This window comes from Brachypodium distachyon, chromosome 1 (genome assembly GCF_000005505.3).
Source record: "Brachypodium distachyon strain Bd21 chromosome 1, Brachypodium_distachyon_v3.0, whole genome shotgun sequence".
NCBI lineage: Eukaryota > Viridiplantae > Streptophyta > Magnoliopsida > Poales > Poaceae > Brachypodium > Brachypodium distachyon.
Genome location: NC_016131.3, coordinates 58,758,316 through 58,779,475, shown reverse-complemented (window position 1 = coordinate 58,779,475; position 21,160 = coordinate 58,758,316). Strand labels below are relative to the sequence as shown.

The following is a 21,160-nucleotide window of genomic DNA, read 5'->3' as shown; positions in this document are numbered from 1 at the left end:
TGAGGCTCAATTTAACTACTGTAGTCTGAAGCTAGCTTGGAGTTACATGGAAGCATGCATGCATGCAGGGATGTAATTAAATCACGCTTTGCTTTACTCTGCGTGCATCTTGTAGTACTAGCTTAACTACAAGTCTGGAAATTAAAACTTATTACATGTGATTCTACAAACAAATCATTCCATTTAGAATAATGGTCCGTGGATGATCATTTCGTTCCCCTGATCACTCATGACTCATTGGGGGCTAAGGCTATACTACTTAGCTCTAACTTGTAAGCTGCTGCTTAATTTCTTCTTCTTGTTGTTCGTTTCCTGATTTCCTGCCGTGACAGGCCAGTGAAGACCGACCGAACACGTGCTACTAAGGCCTAAAGCTCCTAAACCTGCATGCTTACTACCATTACACTGCACGTCAACACTAATCAACGATCGATCTACTGCTAATTAGCACCACCAACAACTGTCATCATCACTAATGCAAAATGCTAACCCTGTACCTTGACAACTATATAAGTCGCCTCCTCTCCATACGGAAATCCCCAAACCCAAACAAGCAGTAAGCCATAGTAACAATCGATCTGATCTCTTCCTCTCGATCTCTAGCACAGCAACCAAGTAACATCTATGGCCACCTCGAGGTCGTCGTCTCTCTCCGGCGGCATGTCCACGCCGGCACTGCTACAACAATCCACGGCCGCCGCCCTGTTCCTGCTCCTTCTCCTCGCGCCGCCGACCTTGACCACAGCCCAGCTAGACATAAACTTCTACAGCAAGTCCTGCCCGGAGCTCGAGAAGACGGTCCGCCAAGAGATGCTCGCCATCCTCAAAGAATCCCCGACGCTCGCCGGCCCGTTCCTCCGTCTCCACTTCCACGACTGCTTCGTGCGCGGCTGCGACGCGTCCGTCCTCCTCGACTCCGGCCCCAACACCCCGATCCCCGCCGCCACCGCCGAGAAGGACGCGCCGCCCAACAAGAGCCTGCGGGGCTTCGGCGCCGTGCAGCGGGTCAAGGACAAGCTCGACGCGCTCTGCCCATCCACCGTCTCCTGCGCCGACGTCCTCGCCCTCATGGCCCGCGACGCCGTCTTCCTCAGCTCAGGCCCGTCCTACGCCGTCCCTCTCGGCCGCCGCGACGGGCTCCGCTCCGTCGCCAACGACACCAAGCAGCTCCCGCCGCCCACCTCCAACTTCACCCGCCTCGCCGCCATGTTCGCCGCCAAGGGGCTCTCCCCAAAAGACATCGTCGTGCTCTCCGGCGCCCACACGCTCGGCACCGCCCGGTGCGTGTCCTTCTCCGACCGCCTCTACAACTACACCGGCGCAAATAACCTCGCCGACGTCGACCCGGAGCTCGACGGGGAGTACGTCACCGCTCTGAGGTCACGCTGCCAGAGCCTCGCCGACAACACGACGCTCGCCGAGATGGACGCCGGGAGCTTCGAGACCTTCGATGCCGGTTATTACCGGCTTGTCGCTAAGCGGCGTGGCGTGCTGCATTCTGATGCTGCGTTGCTGGAGGATGAGGAGACGAGGGCTTATGTGGAGAGGCAGGCTACGGGGATGTTTGTGGCAGAGTTCTTCAGGGATTTTGCAGAGTCGATGGTGAAGATGGGGAGCATTGGCGTGCTCACTGGGGATCAGGGCGAGATCAGGAACAAGTGCTACGTCGTCAACAGCCACCACTAATCCATCCATCTCTTATGCATCGGAATAACCATGCATGCTTAATTAACTACACGCAACTTTTAATTTGAGATTGCATCTCTTCGCACACATATATATATATATGTGTGTGTGCGCGCTTGATTAATTTCAACATATGGTTACATTTATTCCTTTGTATGTAAGTGTGTATGTATATTTGCTGGTCGTGCTTGCTTGTAACACTGATTGCTTGGTGAATTTCTTGTTTTGATTTTTTTTCCCTTTTTCCTGGGGGTTTGGCTCAGTTCATCATGTAACAATGACATGTGGAGTAACGTAATAAGACATTTTCCCATGTTTTTTGCCTTCCTGGTGTCATAATGATGTACTCCTTGTATGTAACAACTAGTGCCGTTCATCACAACTTTCGTGAATGAATAATAAGGCCTAGGCCTATGTGCTCATGCAAATGCGAGCTTGGGCCTTATGCTAGCCCAGGAAAGGTGGCTTCGATCCTTTGGTGCTCTCGTAGGCCCATATGGTTCCGACAGGCCCAGTCAAACAATCTAAGATTGGGCCCAATGGCTCTTCTTCTTCCTCCTTCCGTTCGAGTTAAGTATATATATCTGCAAACCCCAAGGCAGGTGCACGTAGCGTGCAAGGTCGGCTGCCTCGCACGCATAAACAACTATCCCCCCGAATCACCGGCCGTCGCGGCGCGTCATGGATCCGCTGCAAGCTCGTAATGGCGTCCCTCCCAAGTCAACTCGCAGCCAGAATCGAAGCTGCTGCCAGCCAGCCACCTCGCCACTAAAAAAATGTCCCATCAACAGCAGAACCACACAAGATCAGAGCCCTAAATACACAGCACCCAGCTTCCTTGCAGCACAGAGCACACTCCACACTCTACAGTGCCCCATCGCTAGCTAGCTCGCCCGTCAAGCTCTAGCAAGATGGCCGCGGCATGGCTCGCCGCCTTGGCCTTCGCTTTGGCGCCGCTCCTGTGCGCCTCTGAGGGGAACGGGACCGGCATCGCGTTCGGGTACTACAACGCGACGTGCCCGGAGGCGGAGACGATCGTGTTCAGGGAGACGGCGCGGATCCTCCGGGCGTCGCCGGACCTGGCCGCGTCCCTGCTCCGGCTCCACTACCACGACTGCTTCGTCCAGGGCTGCGACGCCTCCGTGCTCCTCGACACCACCGACGCCGCGAACCCCACGGAGAAGGACGGCAAGCCCAACGAGAGCCTCCGCGGCTTCGACGCCGTGGCGCGCGTCAAGGACAAGCTCGAGACGGCATGCCCCGCCACCGTATCCTGCGCCGACCTCCTCGCCCTCATGGCCCGCGACGCCGTCCTCCTGGTACCCAATCTCTCCCGATTCACCTTCTAATTTCATCAATGGCGTCCGCCGATTGGAGCAAAAATCGGGATGAATTTCAGTCCTCTGTTTTTGTGGGGCAAAATAGAGCAAGGGGCCGAGGTGGGCGGTGGCGCTGGGGCGGAGAGACGGCCGGAGCTCGAGCGCCGGCAACTGCGGCGAGCTTCCGCCGCTGTACGGGAACATGACGGTAATGGTGGAGGTCTTCGCCGGGAAAGGGATGGACGCCAAGGACATCGCCGTGCTCTCCGGCGCGCACACGCTCGGCAAGGCGCACTGCTCCTCCTTCGCCGACCGGCTCTACTCCGGCGCAAACGCCACGTGCGTCACGGACCCGGCGCTCGACGGCAGGTACGCGGCCAGGCTGCGCTTGCGGTGCCCCGGCAACAATGGCGGCAATGGCGGCGCGGCGGCGGAGATGGACGCCGGGAGCTGCGGGACGTTCGACACGAGCTACTACCGGCACGTGGCGAGCAAGCGCGGGCTGCTGCAGTCGGACGCCGCGCTCATGGAGCACCCGGTCACCGCCGCCTACGTCCGCCGCGCCGCGACCGGCAGGTATGACGGGCATTTCTTCAGCGACTTTGCGGAATCCATGGCCAAGATGGGCGCCGTCGGCGTGCTCACCGGCGACCAGGGAGAGATCAGGATCAAGTGCAACCGTGTCAACTGACGACAGTGATCCGGCTGAGCTACCGGTGCTATTTGTTCAAGCATGATTAAACTGCAATGTGATGATTCTGTACTGGATTATTTGTTTTTTTCTTCTTCTTCTTGTGGTCAATTGGTTCTTCTCTAGGATTATTTGAATAAATTCATTCAGTGTGTAATGGTTTGGATTTGTTTGTGTACACATTGGATGTCCATCTTCAACCATCGTGTTAGAACATCTCGGATTCCCCAAATTTCTTTCCCAAATGTCCTTTTTTTTTTGTCCGTTTGGAGAAGCAAATGGACATATGTCCGTCCAGTGTCCGCCCCATCATCCAATGATGTATCCCAAACGGACGTGTGTCCGGCCAATGTCCGCCCTCACCATCACCCAACGGCGTCCTCCAAACGGACATCTACATGTCCGAAAATGCGTTTTTTTTTGCATTTCTTGCTAGCACACATGCATACTTTATTTGAATTTAAAAACATACAAATTAATGACATAAAAACAGCTAATGATAAATAAACATGGATACAAACTGTCTGAACTGAAACCGTGAACGTTGACCATAGCATAGCAAAATCACACCACATATATAGCTTCTAGTATAGCTGAACAAAAGCTCAAAAAAAAGTTTAGCTGAACAACAAGGATATGCAGAATCTGAATTGAACTGGGATTCTATTATAGTTTCAAAATCAGACCATATATAAATCAAAATCTGACATGCGAAATATGTTCGTCACTAGACACAAGAAGCTCCAGCTAGCTTCCTTGCTAAATATGCACCGAACTGAACAATGCAAATCCAGCCAGCTTCCTTGCTCCAACAAAAATGAAAACTTACAGCTTACAAGAACCTTCTTTTTTTTCCCAGAAATGCTTGACGGGCAGCATAGACCACTAAAAAATTACAGCTTACAAGAACATCAATTGAGGTCTATTGGTTTCCTTTGTGCCTCCATATGTGCTCAACCAAATCCTCCTGGAGTTGGCTGTGAGTATCTTGGTCACGAATCTCATGATGCATCTGGAGAAAAGCTTCGAACTCTTGTGGTGCATGCTCCGGCTCAATCAAAGGCCCCTGAAAGTCCCATCCTCCTAGTTCATTGGCTCCTTCTCTCTCATCCTCCACAATCATATTGCGCATGATCACACACGCGGTCATCACCTCCCACATTGTGTCAACACTCCATGTTATTGCAGGGTGACGAACAATAGCCCACCGAGCCTGGAGCACACCAAATGCCCGCTCCACATCCTTCCAACAACCCTCTTGCTCTTTTGCGAAAGCTCTTTTTTTGTTGGTATTGGGGACAGATATCGTCTTCACAAATGTGGACCACCTGGGATAAATACCATCTGGTAAGTAGTACCCTTTTGTGTAGTGGTGGCCATTGATCTCGAAGTTGCACTCAGGAGTTTGACCTTCGACAAGCCTTGACAACACCGGAGAATGTTGAAGCACGTCAATATCATTATGAGGCCCCGCCATGCCGAAAAAAGAGTGCCAAATCCACAAGTCGTGAGATGCTACTGCTTCAAGTATAACGGTGTCGTGGCGGTGTCACGACAGATGCCATATGATGGCTTAACTTGGGGCCGATGAACGAAGGAGGAACCGGAGGAGGGAGGACGTGAAGGTAAACACGCACAGATGCACAAGCACACACAGATTTACCTAGGTTCGGAACCCTCATGCCGAGGTAAGACTCATACTTCTACTTTGTTGTATTGGCCGAGATAGGCAAGCTCTACAATGGCGCTCCTTGAGCTGTATTCTTGAGGAAGAAGAAGAAGAAGAAGAAGAAGGGGAAAACCCTAGATGCCTAAGTGTTCGTCCTCTCCTCGGGGAGGAGTAGTTCTCTATTTATAGGCCGCCTGTGTCACACTAACATGCGGGTCGAGTCCTAACGTCACCTTCCTTGAGCCCCGCCGGCACGCGGCTTGGTTCCTTCCGGGTGGCACCGCAGGGGACAAGACAACTTTACTTTTCCTGTCACCCTGCAACAAGTACTGCTGCCACCTGCCGGCTCCCGTCAGAAATTCTCTTTCGGTGCTTCCTTTGCGCAATCGCCTGGCACCGCAACGTAAGCGGCGACTGCTTTCTCATGATGAAGATAGCGCTGCTTTACTGTGTGCCGTGCGGTCAGAATAAGACCGTTAAGACATCTCGGCGCTGGCCGAGATCAGGGTGCTCGTCCTTATCCTGCAAGTTCATAAGATAAGATAGTCGTGCCGGCATACTCCCGATATGCCGGCTCAGTATTAGTTTGGCTCAACGGTGCCGGCATACATGGCCATGCCGGCTTTGCCTTTGTCATCTCAGCTAAGGCGTGTCGTCATGATCCTACCCGGGGTCATCCCCTCGACAAATGGTACAACCTTCAACATGCCCTTTATACATCCCCTGCCAAGCAAACGGACAGTTTTTCCATTCCCAATGCATGCAATCAATACTCCCAAGCATCCCAGGGAACCCCCTTGCACTGCCAACTGCCATGAGCCTAGCCGTGTCTTCAGCATTTGGTCCTCTCAAAGTACTCTCCGCCAAACACTGCCACCACCGCTTTGCAAAACCTGTACATTGCTTCAAGACATGTGGATTCTCCCATGTGAAGATGCTCATCAATAAGATCGCCCTATGGAAGCATTCGGACTGCAGCAGTGCACTTGTGAATAGGAGAAAATCCAAGCTTTTCTCCTATACTCATCAATAATTCGCCCGCAACTCCATATGCTCATCAATAATTTGGTTTTAGAGGACAAGACTGAACTCAAACCAGACAACCCCTGCTAGTTCATCTCGCGGACAAACCATTAGCTAGTTACATCCACAAAGTTATCTGCTCTTGCACAGCTGCATTAGCATATGCCCTTATTACATAAGTCAAATAGGCAATGCCCTTTAAGTGGCCAAAGCGAAAGGAACACTGCCCATTTTGTAACAAACAGCTTGCCAAACTTTCTTGTCCACGTGATCTCACGCCTTCCGGGGAAAAAAAAAAGGGTAACGCATCACTCTGCACAATTCGACGACAAAGGAAAAGAAAAAGGAAACTAGGCGCCTTGTTCCCAAAGATCTAACTGCGGCGTGTAAAAATAAAGATTTCACAGTGGAAGCATCACAAGTGATTTGTTTTTTTTTTTAGAGGAAGCATCAAAAATGATGGGTCTAGATATTGACGTGAATCGGGCCGGCTAGGCTTATGAAAGCCTGTTGGGACGCTTGTGACTCAATTCGGAGTCATCAATCGAAAGCCTGTGGGCCGCTTATGGGTCTAGATTTGCAGCCCGCGCGGGCCACGGCTCCGTCTGGCCCACAAGGGCGCGATCCGGAGGCTCTGCTCCGCCGTCAATTCGCCCTCGCCTGCTGCTGCTCGATTGATTTCACATTTCCTGGTAATCGCATGAAAAGAGACTAGGCAACAACAACACCAACAATAGCTTTCGGGACAATTCTTCTCATCTTAATCAAAACAAACTGGTAACAGTGGCCATGTATGCATCTTAATTAGGCGCTCATAGCTCGACCAAAACCATATATTGCCATAGCAACACACCAGTATTAATTTCTCAGCTTTCGAGAAGCAAGAGGTGGCAGACAGTATGTGCACTGGCATCCCTCTGGAACACACTCGGCCGTCGAGAAACGGCCCTTTCCGCTGGCACGTCGTGTGCATTCCGCGTCACACTTGTTCAATTCACAATCGCCGGGAATGACCGGGAGAAACGTGCAGTTCTCTGAGGCGTTGTCAACATTCTCTGCTGCCATCACTGCCTTCGTCGCCACATCTATGGGAAACACAAGGGAACAAGTTAGCTACGTGTATATATGGGAAATTAACCAATGGAGATAGAAAGTTACTTTCGTGTATATACGTACTCCTTCCGATCCAAAATTCTTGTCTCAAATTTGCCCAAATATGAATATATCTATTCTTAAAAGACGTCTAGGTACATGTAATATTTCAACAACAATTTAGAATCGAAGCGAGTACCTGAGTAAAGTACTCCGATGGCGAAGGCAAGTAGCATCGTCATGTAGAAGGTTCTCATCCTGGAAGAAAATGGAGTTGATGTCAACTAGACTGGTACTGTTGCTGGGATGTTAAACCACTGGTTGCACCAAAGCTTGTTGGCTTCCTGCACTTTGAAGAGATAACCTGCTTGCCATGGCTTTTTATAATGGCTGTGCTTCCTGCAAATTTTGGGAAGACTTTAATTACTTTCCTAGTGCCAGATATTGCATGTATTGAAATACCTAGATAAGCGTCAACTTTTATTGGCACATTGCTAATTGTTTCTAAAGATTTATTGGATTGTCTTTTGGTGGTATCCTAGATAAGCGTATATTGCGTACAACTTTTATTTGGTACATAGCATTTGTTCTTTGGTGATTTGTTGGGTGTCTTTTATTGGTATCTAAGATAAGCATATGCTGATATACATATGTTGTGTACAACTTTTTTTGGCACGTAGTAATTGTTCTTTAATGATCTATTGGACTGTCTTTTGATGATATCCTAGATAAGCATATATTGAAACAAGGAAAAGCAGACGAAAATGCTCTGCGTACGATGGAAGCCTGTTGAAACTCACCACGACGTTCATCTACACCACACAAAATGAAATGGACGGTGAGCATTCAGGCCGGCCTCAAACGTAGGCCGTTCAAACGCTTAGACAGGCCGGGATTTCACGGATTTGGGAAAAAAAACGGGGTTTTGGGCAACAACCTGGCCAGTGCGGTCTTAACGGATGTTGCAGCGGGTTGTATAGGTCCTGTCAGAGTACACCGGAGGCCCAACTTAGTTAGATTCTTATCGGTTACTCCTTCCGTCCCATATTAAATGTCGAAATATTATCTTAATATATAAATACGTCTATTCTTAGACAAACTTGTATCCCGGGACGGAGAAAGTATTACTTGCTGGCCCACGACGGACCTCTCCCCGTTGCTGCTTTGTTGCTGGCATACTTCGCGGAGGTCGCTCGATTGGCCGGGTCTCTTCCACGTCTTCACCTCCCGGCCGGCCCGGCGGGTCGATCAGGCTCAGTTTGGTTACCCCCAGACCGTCGAGGATCAAGAGGGATTGCTGGGATTAATTGTACTTTACTTTCCCTCCAATCCACCTCGGTCCCTCCCCAATACCGACAGGGAACACCGAAACCGAACGAAGCCTGCTCGAGGCTCGGGTTTGAACTTCAAGTTCTACACCATGGCTGCTCTCCCTCAGGCCACATCCCTTGTCTCGCTCGCGCTTTGGCTCGCGGTGGCCCACCTCGTTGTTCCCGATGGCGCTAGACAGACCTGGACGTTGCAGAGCTACACAAGCGGGGCGAAACTAACGTTGATCGCCAGTCAACCTGCTGGCTAGTGGTTACATCCGACACAAAATGGGCTCAGATGCTGTTTAGGACGCAATTAGTCAATATGAAAAAGCTTGTCTGAATGTCGATGATTCCGCGGTAAACTTAGCAAAACCGGTAGTTATTATGTGCACAAGTACCTTTGATGTGGTGGGTTTTGTGTTTACTCGCATTGTGCTTTTTAATCTAACGCCCATATTTTCGCACTTCCGCAGGATGGTGGGACAGTGCAAGCGTGTGCTCGTGCAAGCAGAATAGCCGTGATGTGTTGCTCGCCGGCTACGATGACGGGATTCGGCGCTGGGTTTTAATTGTGTTTTGGTGTTTTAATGTCTCTTGTAATTTGCTGGCAAAGAATTATAGTATGCATTTGCACATTGAGATTTTTTTTTCAGATGGTTTAGCAACTCTAAAATCGAGAAAGGATTTTAGCCGACAATTTACGGAAGATCAACCGTAGAAAATTAAAGATCGATGAATCGAAGCAAATTTACAGCAAGACGTTTATGCATCGATCAATCGAGACTTTTTAGAGCAATTGTACGCTCTCATCTTATTTAATTAAAACAAGTTGGTAACAGTTGCCATGTATTACTACGTAGTCATATATAGCTCGACCAAAACCACAGAGTATTGCTCAGCTTCGAGGTGGCAGACAATACGTGCACTTGCATCCCTTCGGAACACACTCAGCCGCCGAGAAACGGCCTTTTCCGGCGGCGCGTCGTGTGCAGTCGGCGTCACACTTGTTCAGATCACACTTGCCAGGGATGATGGGCAGAAACGTGCAGTTCTCCGAGGCATTATCAGTGTCCTCTGCCATCACTGCCTTCGTCGCCACATCTATATGCATGGATGTGCAGGAAATTAACCATAGAAAAGTTTGTTTGCATGCTAACAAACGCACATGGGTTAATTAATGTGCAGTGTGTGTGTGTGTATTACCTGAGCAGAGTACTACCCCGATGGCGAAGGCGAGTAGCATCACGTAGAATGTTCTCTCTTGGGGGGGAAAAGGGAGTGGATGTCAACTAGAATACTGTTGCTGGGATGTTAAACCTACTGTTAGTTGCACCAAAGCTTGTTGGTTTTGCCTGCACAAGGAAGAGACTGCTTTGCATGGCTTTTTATAATGGGTATGTTTCCTACAATTTTGGGTAGACTTATTTACTTTCAATTCCTATGCTGTCAGATATTGCACGTATTGAAATAAATATATTGATTGCAACTTTTATTGGCACATAGTAATTGTTTTTAGGGTGTGGCCTGATTTTTAAGCAAAAAGCTTAAATCTAAATTGACGAATCAGAGCCGTTGGATTAGTATCTAGATCTCGTTTACCCTTCTTTTTTCATCATCCGTTCGAATCTTAAAGCACAAATCATATCCAACGGTCGATGAAGCAACTTATCTCTAACTAAAAATCAGGCAACTTACATATGGCAAAACCGTTGTTTTTAAAGATTTGCTGGATTATCTTTCAACGGTATTCAAAATAAGCATATAGTATATTGTGTAGAACTTTTATTGGCACACAGTAATTGTTTTTAAAGATTTGTTTGATTCTCTTTCAATGGTATCCAAAATAAGCATATATTGTGTCCCGCTTTTATTGGCACACAGTAATGGTTCTTTATGATTTGTTGGTATTGTCTTGTATTGGAATATCTTTCATATTGACCAGTAAGTGTACACGTGCACAAACGTCCTAAAAGTGTCAAATATCTGATAATATTCAATGCATAATTATAGGTCTCCATATGCATGTTATAGAATAAGAAATCTTTGCATGAAAAATACACGGGTTAGCGATTTGATGGGGCAAATAAATTTTTTTATGTCAAACTCCATCCTGGCAGCGGGTGTTACGATCTCTCCGTCGCTTCATTGGATGGTTGCGATGCATGGTTGTGCCCAACAAGGAATTAAGACTGAGGGAAACAACAACATGAGTGGTCCTCGGCCTCGGTAGGAGGTTGCACCAGGATGTGAGGTGGGGAATCTGTCGTGGGAAGGGGAGGCGCGATTCACTCGTTCTAGAATGTGTTTATTTCTCGTGCTGAGTTTACAATAGAGTGTTTATTTAAACCAGCAAAGAACAGGTAGATGCGCGATCAGGCTTCTACCGCAGGTTTCATGTTTGATTATCATACGCTGTCGAGAATTATGGTTCCAAATATTTGACACAAATTAAGTGTGTAAAATCCATTGTTTCCGATCCCTTGAGGGTATTTGAATTCACGTCAAGTTGAAAGTTCAAAAAAGCCCATGCTCTTGTTTCGTTTGAATTGGTTTTGGTACAAGTTAAGTCATGTTCTTCCATTTGGTGGATTTGAAAATTTAGAGGAAATTTCATCGATGGATGAAATTTTTGCCAGAACTTTTATTGGCAAATAGTAATTGTCCCTTAATGATCTGTCGGATTGTCTTTTAGTGCTATACTTGGTAAGCATGTATTTTGATAAACATATTGTGTGCTATTGTAATTGTTATTTGATTTATTGGATTGTATTTAGTGGTATTCTAGGTAAACACTGGCACAATACCGTGCTTTGATACATATTAAAAAATAAGAATATGTACTACTCCCTCCGTCTCAAAATAATTTCGAGACGGAGGAGTACTATTAATTGTCGACTTTATATAATTCATATTCTTTTTCAGCTTAATGATTGTGCCAAATCAAACGGTGGAGTCAGCCACCAAGTGATCTTGGAAAGCCTGTGGGCCGCTGATGGGTCTAGATTTGCTCGGGGGAGCAAGCAAATTAATCGTGGGCTCTCTCAATCCCCGGCCCGGTGAAAGCCCCTGGGCCACGCAAAGCGTTGGCTCCGTGTGGCCCTGCATGCTGAGTTCCCCTAAAAAAAAAAGAACTCTCGCCGGCGAAGCAAATTTATAGCGAGACGATTAGGCATCAATCGAGACGTTTTGGAGCAATTTGTTCACCTCTTAATTCAAAACAAATTGGTAACATACAATGGCCATAATGTAGCTAGTCATAGCTCGACCAAAACCCACTGCCATAGCAACACCAAATATTGATCAGCTTCGAGGTGGCAGACAGTAAAAGCACCTGCATCCCTTTGGAACACACTCGCCCCCTGCGTAGCGGGCTTTTCCGATGGCCCGTGCGTCACACTTGTCCAGATCACAATTCTTGCCAGGGATGAGGAAAAACGTGCAGTTCTTGTTCTCCTTGAAGGCAACACCAATGTTCTCATCTGCCATCGCTGCTGGCTTCATCGCCACATCTACATATGGGCACACCAAGGAAACAAATTAATTAGCTAGAATTATATATGGGAAATTAACCAATGGCTGCTAGAGAGATTACAAAGTTTGTTTGCATCTTGCTAATTAAACATATGAGTATTCTAACAGTGTGTATATGTGTACCTGAGCAGATTACCCCGATGGCGCAGGCGAGTAGCATCACGTAGAATGTTCTCATCTTGGGGGAAAAAGGGACTACTTGATGTGATCAACTAGAATACTGCTGCTGGGATGTTAAACCACTGGTTGCACCAAAGAGTATTGGCTGCCTGCACTGTGAAGAGATAACTGGCTTGCCATGGCTTTTTATCATGGGTATGTTTCCTACAATTTTGGGAGAGGACTACATTACTTTCCTAGCTACTGCCAGATATTATGCATTCATTGGAATAAATATATCATTTATAACTTTTATTGGCACATATTAATGGTTTTCTAATGTTGGATTGTCTTGTATTTGTATCTTTGATAAGAATATATTGTGTACAACTTTTATTGGCACATGGTAATTGTCTCTTAATGATTTTTTATTATCTTTTATTGCTATCATTGATAAGCATAAACTGATGCATATATTGTGTGCATGCAGCTTTTATTGGCACATAGTAATTGTTCTTTAATGATTTATTGGATTGTATTTTAATGGCACTCTAGGTAATCACGAGCACAATACACGTGTGTTGATACGGATTAAAAATTAACATGTTTAAAAAGAATATTGTATTACTCTCTCCGTCCCATATTAAGTGACTTTCTATTACATGTATCTACACGCTTTTTAGGCATAGATACATTCATATTTGGATAAATTTGAGTCACTTAATATGTGACGGAGGGAGTATTAATTGTTGATTTCATATACTTCATATTCGTTTTCAGCTTAATGAATTGTGGCAAAACAACAAATGATCAAAATAATAAGCTAGTAACACGTTATGATATACCGTCGCCACCAATTGAGTATTTTATATGAGTAAAGATAAAGATAATTTGTGCCAAATTAACACGCCACCAATTGAATCTTTTATAGGTGTAAAGATATACTCATATACTACCTCTCTTCCCGTAAAGGGCCTATGTGTATCCCTAGGTCAACGGTTCAATCAATGTAACATGAGTTTTATAACACAAAAATTTATCATTACAAACTTCAAATGATCTTTTTCTAATGGTATAATTTTTTGCAATATACTTCCTCCGATCCATCATAAATGTATTGGATTTAGTACAAAGTTGTGGATCGGAGGGAGTACAATTTACATTATAAACTTGAAAAGGTAGTTTTATGAACATTTCATGGTGCTAGCAAGAATTAGGAAACCAAAGAAGCGACACTTGAGGAAGGCATTTGCACTAAAAACAGTCTGAAGAATGAGAGATGCAAAAAATAAAATAAACTGAAGAATGGGCCGGACCGCGTATAAGTTGGGCTGGGGCCCATAATCCAAGATGAAGGCCTAGATTTCGCCGGCAGAAAGATTTGACTAGATTTCCCAAACAGGCAAGCGGTCCTAAAAAAAACTCACTCAATCCATCCCCCCTTGACCTTGAGACCGAGCAGCTGCAGCGATCGATAATGGCGCGCACGTCATCGACGTTCATGGCGAGCACGAACTTCCATGGCTCCGCTCTGCAATGTCAACTCGACATACATACCATTCCATCTTCAATGGCCGTATAAATGCATCCAAGATCGAGCATCATCTTCATCCATCCATTGAATCTTCAACTCCTAGAGCTCGATCGCAAGCTCGATCAAAGCTCACGGCCATGGCGTCTTCTTCTTCCTCCAGCAGAACCACGATCCTCCTGCTAATGGCGGCGGCGGCGGCGAGCCTCCTCTGCCTGGCGCAAGCAGAGGAGTCGCCGCTGAAGCAGGACTTCTACAGCGAGACGTGCCCTGGCGTGGAGGAGCTGGTGCGTAAGGAGCTGAAGAAGATCTTCGCCGACGACTCCACCATCCGGGCGGGGCTCCTCCGGCTGCACTTCCACGACTGCTTCGTCCGCGGCTGCGACGCGTCCCTGATGCTCGACTCCCACAACGGCACCGCCGAGAAGCACGCCGACCCCAACCTCACCGTCCGCGGATACGAGGTCATCGAGGCCCTCAAGCTCAAGGTCGAGGCCGAATGCCCCCTCGTCGTCTCCTGCGCCGACCTCATGACCATCGCCGCCCGCGACGCCGTCAAATTCGTAAGCCCCCTTCTTCTTCCCCAGCTCCGGCCGCCATTAATAAATCCTCTGTTCTTCTTCTTCTTCGCCAGCTCCGGCAGCCATAAAATTCCTCTGTTTTGCTGAAATCCATTAAATATTTGCAGAGCGATGGTCCGGACTACCCGGTGGAGACAGGGCGTCGGGACGGCAACATCTCCATGGCAGCCGACGCGAAGCGCGACCTGCCGCCGGCGGACGGCAACGTGACCGTCCTCACAAAGTACTTCGCCGCCAAGAACCTCACAATGAAAGACCTCGTGGTCCTCTCCGGCGCGCACACTCTGGGCGTCGCCCACTGCCCGTCCTTCTCTGGCCGCGTGCACAACCACACCGGCGCCGGGGACGCCGACCCGGCGCTGGACGCCGGCTACCTGGCCAAGCTCAACGCCACCTGCGGGCCGGCGAACGTCGCCAGCGTCGTGCCGCTGGACGCGGCCACCACGGACAAGTTCGACCTGGGGTATTACCAGTCGGTGCGTGGCCGGAAGGGGCTGCTGGGCTCCGACGACGCGCTCAACCATGACAGCCTCATGGGCGCCTATGTCGAGCTCATGAACAATGCGTCGTCGCTTGACACATTCTTCCAAGACTTTGCTGTGTCCATGGTTAAGATGGGCAGGGTCGGCGTGCTCACCGGAGAAGAAGGCGTGATCAGGGAGAGCTGCACAATCTTCGTCGACTGATCGCCCAATTAGTTTTGCCAATTTCTTTCTTTTCTGCTGCCTCTCGTCGATTGATGCTAATATATGATGATGCACCGGCTTTGTTTCCAATTTCTTTTTTTGTTGCTTGTAATGCTTTATCATTGGTGGCTTTTTGGAACATTAATTCGTTATTTCTTGATTCTAATTAATTGTTTTCTTAATTTCCGTTCTTCATCCGTATAATTTTTAGAACATCCTCATCGTAGAGATTAATTGTTTTCTTGATGCTAGTTTTTTTTCTGAGCGTAATCTTGATGCTAGTTTTAAGGGGGATTTTGGTCGTATGTCGGGCTGTCGGACCAACGTTTCACATGCGGAATTGGTTCTCAATGGGCTTTCGTTGTTACAGGAAAGAGCCCCTTTACGGCCCAAAAGCTGCTCTGTCTCCCTTGACATACAAAAAACATTTTGTTTTCCTCTTAAATGTCTATGAATTCTGGAAAACAAATAGATTCATAAATATTCCAGGCCTTTGTGTGAATGTAAAATTTCCCAGAATATGATTTGTGTGTGTTGTGCAAAGACAACCAAGTAATTAGTGCTTAAATTTAGGTACCTTTTTAGAGCACAGAAAGTTGTTTTTTCCCAATATACAAAAATACCTTTTCAATGGAATTTACAAGCACATAGAAAATACGAACATTTATGTGTATTTTTTATATTCTAAGTAAATACCATGGAACCTCGATAATTGGGGATTTTGTATCAGATAGAGTTAACTTCTAAAAAACTTCATACATAGTACCACACTTAGAACACATAAACCGTGTGATTGGGGCCTTTGACACCAAAAAACTGGCCGACTGGACTCACGGATCCAGTGGCGGAGTTTGGACCAAGAACTTGAGAGGACAAATAGGCTGGTCCTTCACAAAATTTAACCAAGGGGAGGCAAATGGGCCTGGTCCTTCACAAAATCTCAATGGGCTCGGGCCCCCTTCAACATACACGTGGCTCCGCTTGTGCACATCAGCACTTGTCCGTCACCCTGTGCTCTCCAGCCGAATTGTCTAAACCATTCTAAAACTGGAATAAATTACTGTATTAAATATAGCACAAACACAATTACACAAGAAAGAACAATAACTACAAAAATAGAAACAGGAAAAACGAGCAATATCCTAGACCAAACAATTATGCTTAGCACCAAGCACCAGGGGACAACCACTGGTCATCTCATTTCCCCTCCCTCGTTGTGGGTTCTCAGGAAAACTTGAGAGATGTTTCAGGTAACCTTTTAGGCCAGAGATTTCATATAGCCGTTGCTCGGTAAGCCATTGACGAATCGCGGGTCAACTCTCCTAGTCGTGATATATAACTAGAAGCTAGTTAGGAAATCCTTTTTTTACATTGTAGATAGAATATGTTAATTAATCCGAGAGCTACTTGCTCGGGAAAAAAAACAGAGTCTTAGCTACACTTTACTCAAACTCAATCAAGCCGTTGCCATACATACATATCTTACCGTTGGAGCAAGCCAAAGCTTAGGTCGATGTGAGGTGAAAGCCACATGCATCAATAAGCATGCACATAATCAAATTAACAAAGACATAAACTTATGCATGCATCCATAGCACAATTTTCTCATTGCACAAGGGTCGATGATCTAGATATATATATAGGAATCTTCCCTCCCCCCCACAAGGGCCAAACCCTACCACCTCACAAAGTTGACGGTGCTTCACAGTTCACACACAGGGCAATACAATACAAAGCAGCATGCACCCACCATGTGCCACATGCATCATTTGTGCCACTGATTTCGTTGCTTGTGTGGTATTATTATATCCTAGAGCGATTAATAATGATTAACTTGACTTTACGCCTGTTGTTTTGTTTTAATTCAATGGTGCCTTAGTTTGAACTAAGTAGCTCCATGTGTTCTTTTTTTCGCTCGAAAAAATGTTTTCTTTTCTTTTTTTCCTTTTGGAATTCCTACTGCAAGTGCATATGGAAGTACTCTAGGTGCGTCACATCATCGATCTGCGTGACGGAATCATGGCTGTACATATATGTGGGAGTATCTCTTAAAATACCAAACTTTCATCTCTAACTTTGATCATTTTTTTGGAAGATCTCGATCATTGGAGACATATAGACTCAAGTTTGGTGAACACCCTGCAAAATAAGAACATAAAAAAACCTACACAAGAAACTGCAATAAAGTTTAACAAAATCAAACAATTATGAGAATGGGGACGTTCCAACTTGTACATCATACGAGTCACAGAAGCAAATAGACTTGCATAAGTTATTACGCGATCTAAGCAGCCGAGAGATAAGAAATTTCATGCAATGCTACCGAGAATTAGCAAAATCGAACCTGGTTCCAATGGTGGAAGGTCGCAATAATACGTCCAAGAAATTTGGGACACAAATTTTGGGCGTGGAAGCCATGAACAGTATAATACGTCAACAGTATAGTATTGGTAGGTGCTGTTCAACTTTTGGTAGTCGATCGTAACGTGGAAACCAGTACACAAACATCCCCAACAAACAACCAAAAGAAGAAGAAAAAATGGTAGCAGGAAACTAAGAAATGTTAAATAAGTACGGAGTACTACAAATGAATACAGAGATAATGATACTAGTTGTTGAGCACGACCGTTCAGACTTGAGAAGCTGCACATGGCCATGGAGCCAAAGCAAGCAAGCTGGGAAGCTGCTACTAACAACGCAATGCCGCTTAATAATGGAGTGGTTGAAGAGGATGCTAGCTAAGCTAAGCTAGCTACCTGCAGGTCAATGGGATTGCCGCGTCCGGCCACCAACCCCCCCGGCCGTCAACCATGTCAGGCATGACGAGAAGCCCTGCAGCTCCATCTATATAAGCTCTGCAGCTCACCAGCCATCCCCAAATCATCCTTCCAGATCTCAGCTCACTCTCACCAGCCAGCGCCCACTAGCTTTGCATTGTGTGAAGTTCAAGAATAAAGCCTCAATCAATTAATCTTGTTTGTTGAGATCCATGGCAATGGCGAAAGGTGCCGTCTTCTTCGTGGCCGTTGTGGCCATGGCCGCGCTCGCGGGGCTCGAGGCGGCGACGGTCCACCCGGTGGGCGGCGCCGGCAAGAACTGGGACACCAGCGGCGACTACGACACCTGGTCCGCCCAGCAGAAGTTCACCCAGGGAGACAGCCTCGGTAAGCTCACATAACTAGATCTCTTAATTTGTCTTCTTCTCCGGCTCCGGCCAGTTACTTCAATTCGCCGGCGGGGATTATCTGTTCTGAGACTGACAGCTTCTTCCTTGCCTGAATGGCAGTGTTCACGTACCCGTCTTCGCACGACGTGGTGCAGACGACCAAGGCCGGCTACGACGCCTGCTCCGCCGCCAGCACCGACAAGAGCTTCACCGGCGGCAAGACCACCATCAAGCTCAGCACCGCCGGGAAGCAGTACTTCATCTGCGGCGTCCCCGGCCACTGCGCCGCCGGCATGAAGCTCGCCGTCAACGTCGTCGCCGCCGCCGCCACCCCCGCCGCCAAGGCCCCCGCCAAGCCCAGGGGACAGAGGAGCGTCGCCCCCGTCGCCGCCCCTGCTCCGGCCCCGGCCATGGCGCCGGCGGCCACCGACGACCAGCTCCCCACCGTCACCTCGCCCACGGGCTCGCCGACGCCCAAGCCTTCCGCCGCCGCCACCATCGCCGGTGCCAAGGCCGCCGCCGTCGCGCTCGCCGTCGCCATGGCCGCCGCCTTGGCAATGTGATTTGAGCGTCGGTGACAAAGGCTTTAATTTTGAGCGTTTAAGGCCTTAATCGTGTCGATAAATTTGCGGATCTGTTCTTGTGATTCTTGTATCGATCGATCCCCTTCCTCTCTGGCATGCACATTGGCTTCCCTGCATGTTCCTTCCGATTATTATTGTTACGGCTAGTGTATGATGATTTATTTGTTGTATCTCTCGATCGATAAATAATAAAGATATTCTCATTCTTTCATATCATCTTTAGCTTTAGGATGTGACACTTTTTATATACTGTCATTCAGAGTAGTGCTCTGCATCTGCTTCAGGTACTGAAACTCTGAAACCACATGTGGCTTCTTCATCTGCCAGTGGTAACAAGAACAGAATACAAAATGGTTCTTTTGAATCTTGGAAATTCTTTCACAACATTTCTATGTGTTCAGCATACTTACATTCAGAGTAGAATAAATCTTCTGTGTTATGTTAGTCGACTACTCTGTTCTCTCTGTTTTGTTCAGCTACTCTGAAATTCAGAAACCACAGCGGAAAACTAAAACAGAACACTGCCGAAAACCGACCAGAACACAACACGGCAATTTAAGTAGATCTGCATCTGAATGTCAACATTTGAAGGAAAGACATATGCTAATTTATTGATTACATGGATCCTAAACCACGTTCAGTTATGGACCAAGATATGAATAACAAATATGAAACTAAATATAAAGATCCCTATTCATGCGTAACTACGCCGACATACGGCAGCTCGACGGAGCCCATGTAGTACTTGCCGTTGCCCCTCTCGTTAATCTCCGTCGGTCTCACGCTCTTAGGTCCTCTCATCTCTTCGAGTACCTTCCCGTTCGGTCCGACCCTGACGGCGAGGAGATGGCTACCAAATTCAAAGGGAAGCTCGTTCTTCTCGCGGTGCAAGGCCACCCAGTAACCACCCCTCCTGTCTCGCCTAACATTGTCAGGGTAACCTGGAAGGTCGGCAAAAGGTTCGGTCTTGCCAGCCTCAGGCCCTTTGATCCAGTACCTTAGAAGCTTGCAGGGGCCCGTGGACGCAAACACGAGGTGTGTGCGGTCATGAGAGATTGAGACACCGTTGGGGTACGTGATGCCTGACTGCAGCGTGGTAACGTCATTCGTCCGTGGGTCGTACCTCATGAGACGGCCCGTCGAGTCCCCTGTCCTGGTAACCATCTCGTGCTGTGACCTTTGATAGTTCATGGAACTATCCGTGAAATAGACTTGCCCGGTGATCTGGTCGACATCAACCCCATTGGTGAAGCGTAGAGGTGCGCCATCCACTTGATTGACCAACACCGTCGCCTCCCCACCGCTTGGGCCAACCCACATGAGCCCCTTGTAAGCGTCAGCAATGTATAGGTTCCCAGACTTGTGATGAAACTGCAAGCCGAGCGGACGCCCGCAATGGCTCTCGGTGACAGTCTCCGAGCGGAGCTTGGACGCGGTGCACGCCTCGCTGCTGTAGTCGGGGCCGTAGGCGTAGGTCGACCATCCGATCTTGTCTCCGTTCCATTTGAGGATGCGTCCGTCAGAGACACCGCTGTAAGGACCATGACCCTCGCCGTCAAACGCGACGCTCTCCGGTCCACGCAGATACCCGCGAGGCAGAGGTAAGCGCTGGCTACGGGAGGCATCGAAGCTGGCGACGGCAACCGCCATGGCGCCGGGCATGAAGAGGAGAGCCAGGATGGCCACCGAGATGGCCGCCTTGGCGAGACGGCTCATGCTGCACCCCATCTCAAATTTGCTTTGGTTGGTCTCGCTTCTTGCTGGAGATCAGCTTGTGTGCTCGGCCGTTCGATCGAGATCGATCTCTTCTTTGTGTTTGCTGGATTGCTGGAGCTATTGGTTTCTGGTGGAGAGAAGCGGCCGGGTGCCTCAGGCCTTATAGTAGTTGTGCCCAAGTCCGACTCGGTGCATTATGCTCGTGCGCGTGTACGAGATCCAGTCGGACTCGGCCTTGGCTAGCAGCTAGTCCAGTTGAATCCGATTCCTTTCCGCTAGTACTTTTACAGTTTGTTGTGAGCCATCCATTTTTATGAATCCCAAGGTTCAGATCAATCTGTGGTAGCGGTCCGAATACGAGTAGCACAAGAGAGCAGCAATTATTTCAGGTTAAATTCGGAAATCGAATCCCCAGCGGTGTATTCCGCGGAAAATGGAAAACGAGAGAAGAAGGCGGCCCAATAAAGCCCATC

General features: G+C 47.9%; 5 protein-coding genes across 5 annotated transcripts; 4 read left to right on the top strand and 1 right to left on the bottom strand.

The window, feature by feature from the left end:
• The first annotated feature begins 524 nt into the window (after positions 1-524).
• LOC100835377 (peroxidase 1) lies at positions 525-2,009 on the top strand. Its single transcript, XM_003561475.4, has one exon. The coding sequence runs from the start codon at positions 625-627 to the stop codon at positions 1,684-1,686; it is 1,062 nt and encodes a 353-aa protein (XP_003561523.1). The 5' UTR covers positions 525-624; the 3' UTR covers positions 1,687-2,009.
• Positions 2,010-2,395: 386 nt separating this feature from the next.
• LOC100835072 (peroxidase 1) lies at positions 2,396-3,928 on the top strand. The gene is made up of 2 exons (XM_003561474.4): positions 2,396-3,005; positions 3,112-3,928. Exons 1-2 carry the CDS (start codon positions 2,598-2,600, stop codon positions 3,694-3,696), a joined length of 993 nt encoding a protein of 330 aa, XP_003561522.1. The 5' UTR covers positions 2,396-2,597; the 3' UTR covers positions 3,697-3,928.
• A 10,085-nt stretch (positions 3,929-14,013) lies between these two features.
• LOC100834460 (peroxidase 1) lies at positions 14,014-15,391 on the top strand. The gene is made up of 2 exons (XM_003561473.3): positions 14,014-14,517; positions 14,643-15,391. Exons 1-2 carry the CDS (start codon positions 14,095-14,097, stop codon positions 15,219-15,221), a joined length of 1,002 nt encoding a protein of 333 aa, XP_003561521.1. The 5' UTR covers positions 14,014-14,094; the 3' UTR covers positions 15,222-15,391.
• Positions 15,392-17,867: 2,476 nt separating this feature from the next.
• LOC100824628 (uclacyanin 1) lies at positions 17,868-19,182 on the top strand. Its single transcript, XM_003557652.4, has 2 exons — positions 17,868-18,385; positions 18,508-19,182. The coding sequence occupies exons 1-2, from the start codon at positions 18,211-18,213 to the stop codon at positions 18,948-18,950; spliced, it is 618 nt and encodes a 205-aa protein (XP_003557700.1). The 5' UTR covers positions 17,868-18,210; the 3' UTR covers positions 18,951-19,182.
• A 479-nt stretch (positions 19,183-19,661) lies between these two features.
• LOC100834159 (protein STRICTOSIDINE SYNTHASE-LIKE 10) lies at positions 19,662-20,699 on the bottom strand. Its single transcript, XM_003561472.1, has one exon. It carries the CDS (start codon positions 20,697-20,699, stop codon positions 19,662-19,664), a length of 1,038 nt encoding a protein of 345 aa, XP_003561520.1.
• Positions 20,700-21,160: the final 461 nt, after the last annotated feature.

Bases quoted from the DNA above. Each gene is read 5' to 3' on its own strand.
- LOC100835377 (XM_003561475.4), top strand. From the start codon at position 625: ATGGCCACCTCGAGGTCGTCGTCTCTCTCCGGCGGCATGTCCACGCCG.
- LOC100834460 (XM_003561473.3), top strand. From the start codon at position 14,095: ATGGCGTCTTCTTCTTCCTCCAGCAGAACCACGATCCTCCTGCTAATG. The intron at 14,518-14,642 runs GTAAGCCCCCTT...AAATATTTGCAG, and splicing joins CCCGCGACGCCGTCAAATTC to AGCGATGGTCCGGACTACCC.
- LOC100834159 (XM_003561472.1), bottom strand. From the start codon at position 20,699: ATGGGGTGCAGCATGAGCCGTCTCGCCAAGGCGGCCATCTCGGTGGCC.
- LOC100835072 (XM_003561474.4), top strand. From the start codon at position 2,598: ATGGCCGCGGCATGGCTCGCCGCCTTGGCCTTCGCTTTGGCGCCGCTC. The intron at 3,006-3,111 runs GTACCCAATCTC...GGGGCAAAATAG, and splicing joins CCCGCGACGCCGTCCTCCTG to AGCAAGGGGCCGAGGTGGGC.
- LOC100824628 (XM_003557652.4), top strand. From the start codon at position 18,211: ATGGCAATGGCGAAAGGTGCCGTCTTCTTCGTGGCCGTTGTGGCCATG. The intron at 18,386-18,507 runs GTAAGCTCACAT...CCTGAATGGCAG, and splicing joins CACCCAGGGAGACAGCCTCG to TGTTCACGTACCCGTCTTCG.